The sequence below is a fragment of the Lissotriton helveticus genome, chromosome 8, assembly GCF_964261635.1.
Source record: "Lissotriton helveticus chromosome 8, aLisHel1.1, whole genome shotgun sequence".
NCBI classification, from domain to species: Eukaryota; Metazoa; Chordata; class Amphibia; order Caudata; family Salamandridae; genus Lissotriton; species Lissotriton helveticus.
In genome coordinates, this window is record NC_136069.1 from 1,577,239,546 (window position 1) to 1,577,245,668 (window position 6,123).

General features: G+C 42.0%; 1 protein-coding gene across 1 annotated transcript; it reads left to right on the plus strand.

Moving 5' to 3' along the window:
• The first annotated feature begins 3,209 nt into the window (after positions 1 to 3,209).
• LOC144772065 (olfactory receptor 2AT4-like) lies at positions 3,210 to 4,157 on the plus strand. Its single transcript, XM_078656253.1, has one exon. It carries the CDS (start codon positions 3,210 to 3,212, stop codon positions 4,155 to 4,157), a length of 948 nt encoding a protein of 315 aa, XP_078512379.1.
• The last annotated feature ends 1,966 nt before the right edge of the window (positions 4,158 to 6,123 follow it).

Here is a 6,123-nt window from a genome sequence, read left to right on the forward strand (position 1 = left end):
AAGTCTGATGTGCATATGTTTGGGTCTGAAATGAGGTGGCGAAGTGAGCTAAAGAATGGTGATGGATTCAACACAGATCTGTGACTGGGGGTGAGAGTTTGAAAAGTTTCATTGCTCTTCATACATCATCTCCTTGTGTTTGCTTTGTTCGTCATACGTTGGCAGGGTATTGCCAGATATGGGTCCCTTGCTCCCTTTGCCACTGGAATCAAGCTAGCCTGGCTGATGAGGGATGTTACCCCAAAACCCACCCCAGGGTGCTTGTTTGCAGTCCAGGGAAGACCTGGCTTTGCAGGTCAGGTTGGGCTGTTCCCATGATGAAGAGGGGCAAGACTGATTTGCATATTGGATGGGTCTGAACTGGGGTGGCGAAGTGAGCTAAAGAATGATGATGGATTTAACCCAGATCTGTGAAGGGGGTGAGTGTCTGAAAGGTTTCAGTGCTCCGTCCATCATTTCCTTGTATTTGCTTCCTTCGCCCTTAGTTGGCAGTGTATGTCCAGACATGGGTCCCTTGCTCACTTTGACACTGGATTCAAGCTAGACTGGCTGATAAGGGGTGTTACCGCGAAACACGTCCCAGGGTGCTTGTTTACAGATCAGCTTGGCAGGTCAGGCTGAACTGATCTGGCTTGGCAGGTCAGGCTGAACTGATCCCATGAGGAACAGAGCCAAGTCTGATTTGCATATAGCTGTGTCTGAACTGAGGTGGTGAAGTGAGCTAAAGAATGGTCATGGATTCAACCCGGGGGTGAGTGTTTGAAAAGTTTCAGCACTCCGTTCATCACCTCCTTGTCTTTGCTTAGTTCTAACCATGATCAGTTTGGCATGGCTCTTAAAATGTATGATATTTTATCATATAAAGCACACCCTTTGTAGACATAAAGGCAAATTACAGCGAAAAAGAGACAAAAAGATATGGTGTTCATTGGAGAAGTGGATCAAAGCAAATAAAAGATAATTGCATTTAGGGCCTGATTTCGATAGCGGTTTTTCGGTTTGACAATCGCTATAGCGGAGGTCAGGAGACCACTCAGTAAGCAGTCAGTGGTCTGATCTCTGCATTATGATGCAACTGCTGGGCTGGCGGTTGGAAATGTCCCTTTTTACAGCGGCTTGTGCTGCGGCCCAGGAAATTGAGCAGCACAAGCGGCAGTGAAAAGCAGCACTTCCTGCATGTTCACGGACTGTGTTCATGGCACATGGTGCATGGAGATGAGTGGGGCACTACAAGTGCCCCCAGTGTCACTTAGCAATGACCCATGGGGGACGGGGCCCTGTTTGGGGCCCCCAAAATCTCTTTCCGACAGCCTGCATATGGCAGTGTTCCTGCCTTGAACAGGCTGGTGGAAAGGGATATCCGAATCCCATTGAATTGCTGTGGTCAGACCAAAGGGTTGTAGGTGGTCAGACCACCACAGACAGCCTGACTGTGTGCAGTCTAACCGCTATCAAAATCAGGCGCTTTGTTTTTTATTGACAGGAGATTATTATCACAGTAGTTGTTCTTTTAATGACTTTGTTGAATTAACAATACAATCATGTGTTGGGTTTTGTACTTTTTCTTGTAGGTATATATTCGTATTCCATTTGAAAACAAAATAAAAATTATTTTTGATATGTATATGTTTTTTGTTTATGATTTCTGTTAATACGTGAAAAGTGTGAGAAATAAAGCTTTGTCTGAGACGGACCAAAATACTTTTTTTTTAACATTCTGATTATACTTTGTTATAATCCATTTTAAATTTGGAAGCAGTGGGCATTAACAAATAGAATATATTGGCCCTCCAGGCTAGGATAGTTTAGAGTTCCCATAAAGTAGATGATAAGGGATTTCCAGAGAGGAGGCAATTTCCCACAAAGCATGAATTGTTTTTGATATATTTTGACATGTTATGTAGATGTCTGTATGTTATGTTAAGTTTTCAAATGAGGGAAGTGCTTCTAAACTTTCACCCGTTTGTATATTGTATTAACCTTATGAAATGTTTTTTAAACATAAAAAGAAACAACTCAGATGGAAACATTTAGAATAGACAATGTGAAATGAAAGGTAGTACGTAGATAATCAACGTGTTAGCTATAGCCAGCACCTATTTAAAAGTGCCCTGTAAATCACAATGGCCTGGTAAAGGCCAGTAATTGACCCTAATGATAGTAACATATATGTTTACATCCAGGAGCAAACAAAAAGATCTCCAGTAGCTGAAAACAGATGTAGGTTCACATAATGTGAGTCAAATGCCAGGGCGACTATAACATTTGGGTGGTATCTTGGAGTGGTGATATCTGGAATGCTATTTAGACAAATTCACGGTCATTGGATGGCTTTCTCCTGATGCAAAAGAACCGACTGCAGTGTTGATGCTGCTGTGGGATCAGTGTTCAACTTTTGCAGTCCCTGACCATCATTCCCACTGACTATATTAGTAATCTCAACTCTGTTCCGTGAAGTAGCCAACTAGAATCCCCATAGGTGCTTTCCATGGCTCATTGCAAGTGGCCCAGTGCCACATTTGGAACATCATTCTGTCTTGACTCACAGCACCTTACCTTTACTGTTTAACCCCTTCGGTGCTGATGACAAAGCCAGCTCGTCATCAGCGTTACATGATGACGAGCTGGCTTTGTCACAATCAAGCCATTTTTGAAATTCCCGCACACAGCGGGAAAACGCGATAGCTCGGTAGGGGTTAAAATTAAATTCCTCTAGGGAAAACTGCAATATTCTTTATGAAAAATGCTGTTGGCTAAGAAAATACATATATGAATGAAAGTGTCATAAATGAAGCATAGCCATTTGGTAGCTGCAAATAAGCTGATGTATACACATCACTGTGGTGGCATTATTTTCTAAAATACGTGTTTTATTAGAAACTGAAAGCAAAGAGATATATTTTCTTCTTACCTGAGATAAACTGAGGCATCTGCCGAAAGCCATTAGGCCCACAAGTAGCAACATGTTTGAAATGATTAGCCAGTGGGGATGCAACATGATGCAAAGGATTTCAGTACTTGACTGACAAAATAGTAAAACGGTGTCATGCTTGATAGTGTCATTAAAATCCATGTTTTGTTCTGGTGAAAAAATAGTGCATGAACTAAACAATATTATTATTTATGCCTTGGTTGATCCACCACACCTCTGATTGGTTTTACTTTATCTTTGTCTTCATATTCTCATAGGTATTCTCAGATTAATCACAATGGAGGACCATAACCAAAGCAGTGCTGCAAAAGACTTCATTCTCGTTGGATTTCCATCACTTCATAATTTACAGATTGCTCTGTTCCTTGTGTTTTTGCTTTCCTACCTTGTGATCCTGAGTGGCAATCTGTTGATCCTTTGGGCTGTTGTGGTAGATCAGAAACTACACAAACCCATGTATTTTTTCCTCTCCAACCTCTCGGTGCTGGACATCTTGTGTACCACTACCACTGTTCCTAAAATGCTAGCCATGTTCCTTTTAAATGCCAAGACTATTTCCTTCCATGGCTGCTTCATACAGATGTACTTCTTCCATGGTCTTGCAGTGACTGAGTCATTTTTACTTGTAACAATGGCGTATGACCGCTATGTGGCTATCTGCATACCATTACACTATACGACAAAAATGACTAAGATGGTCAACGTTCAGCTAGCAGCCAGTGCCTGGATCATTGCTTTGCTAATACCTCTACCTGCTGTTATCCAGACTTCACAATTGCACTTCTGCAGCCCATACAAAGTGGTGCACTGTTTTTGTGATCATTTGTCTGTTGTTCAAGCTGCCTGTTCTGATACCACCTCCCAGGCTATCCTAGGATTCTCTATTGCAATGGTGGTTTCCTCATTCCCACTGCTGCTTGTTTCTCTATCCTACCTGAACATTATACTGGCCATCTTGAAGATCAACTCCAAAGACGGACGTCAGAAAGCATTTTCTACATGCACCTCCCACCTGATAGTTGTCATCACCTACTATACGTCCATCGGTGTGTCCTACATCTCCTACAAGGCAGACATGCCAATTGACTTCCACATCATGGGAAATGTAATTTTTGCTATTTTGACTCCAATGGTGAACCCAATGATTTACACACTAAGAAACAAGGAAATGAAGGATGCAATTGTTAAACTTTTACATATGAAGAGGGATCAAGAGGCCAGATGAAATTGGTGCATAACTACATCTTAATTTAAGCCAAGACCTTCGATTAATTTGACATTGTTTTATTTGTGTACTATTCACGTGGTGCTCATATGCATCAAATCATGACTGCCTCTTTCACTACTTGGGCGCATATTTATGGGGGGAGATGCATTGCTCTTGCACTGAAGCGCAAAACAAGCCTGAAATGTGATTTATGAAGCTACACAAGGCAACCTGGCATGTCCCTGAGTGGCTTCATAAATGTTTAGTAATGAAATGTGGCACAAATCCAAGTGTTGCATTATTCTGCCTGAGAAAGGTATTCCATGTGCGTTGTGTGGGTGTTCCCATGCAACTCCTATAGTTCTTGGTGTATTCCTAGCTTTGCCAAAAGTGATAAAACTGGGCTGGCACCAAAATATGATGCCTTATTAGGGAGGCATAACGAGGAAAAATATATTTGTATCTCCTTGTTACTTCCTCATTCTATTTATGTTGCATTCTGCATCACACATAGAAAGAGGATTACACCTATCAGAATTGTTTTTTGTGCTGGAAGGTGCCCCTACCCACACAAAAACAATCCTATATGCAACACAGACACCCTTGCGCCATGGTGCAAAGGTGCCTGCATTGACGCAAGGCTGCCAAAACTCTACCGGCGCAGGGACAAAAGCAAGAATGCACCACATTCTTTTAAATAAAGTACATTCCTGCCCTATCCCTGTCACGCAGTGCAGCAAGGTGACTTACTGCATTGCGTGACTTTCACATAAATATGCCATTTGCTTTTTATCTGCTTAGGCCTTCAATAAGAGTGGGGGGGGGGGTGAAATGCATGTATTTTGCATTGACATAATTACATGAAATATTTTCATGTAATGAAACAAAAGGCAGAGTCCGCATATGGGGCCACATGTATAAACTATTTTACCAGTGCTGTTTGCGAGCAATAAAATGCATTTTGCCATGTACAAAAGGCAAAATGTGACTCTGTAACTTATTACTGAGTCGCATTTTCCTTTTGCGATTTGGTATTAGGAAGGGCTGTGTTTAGGACATCCCTTCCTAATCCCGAAAAGCATTGGTATTTATGAATGTTTTGCGACAGAAATGCAGTCGGAAAACATTAATAATTTACTGAGTTCATGGAGGAGGCGGTAACTCATTTACAAACTGGAAAGGATCCGCAAAGACACAAGCGCAAGTCGCTGCTTTGCGGTATTCTCCATCAGGAAGGCATTGCACGGGTCATGAGTGGGTGTACCCATACATTCACCCATGCTTTTTGCACCTTCCCAGATTAAGTAAGAATAGTTAACCTGGGAATGCTTCAAAATTATTCACTTCCCAACAGAGGCACAACGAGGAGAAATATCTTCATTTTCCTTGTTTTTCCTCTTTCTCAGTGTGCTGTATTCTGCAGCACACAGAGAAAGAGGTAAAAGTCTCTAAGGATTGTTTTTGTCGAGAAATATGTTCTTCCTGCACAAAACAATCCTGCCTGTAAAACAAGCACCCTTGCACTCTGGTGCAAGGGGGCCTGTGTTGGCACTAGTCAGCACTCAGTGTGCCAGCACAGAGAGAGAACATGAATTTCTACCATACATTGGTAAATATGGCACCTTCTTGCCCTCTTTCTTTCCTGCAGAGCAACACGTTGTCCTTCTGATTTGCATAACAGGTTGGTAAATCTGACCCAAAAAGTCCACATGCTGAATGCCAGTGCTGCCAGTGCTGCAAGGCTTTGCCTGGATACCCTCTCCACTGATTAGTGCACTTTACAAATCAATACAACATAACATAACTACGCACTTGGAAAGTTTAGCATGCTTGCTCAATGAAGCCAGAATAAAATAGGTATTTTGTTTAAGTGCGTTTCTCTGAGGCAGGAGCTCGACTGGCCAAACAGCCTGGGCTAGCTCAAAAAACAAAGTAATACGAGAAACTGGTTGTTTTTTAAACTCTAGACAGTGTAGAAGCTGTC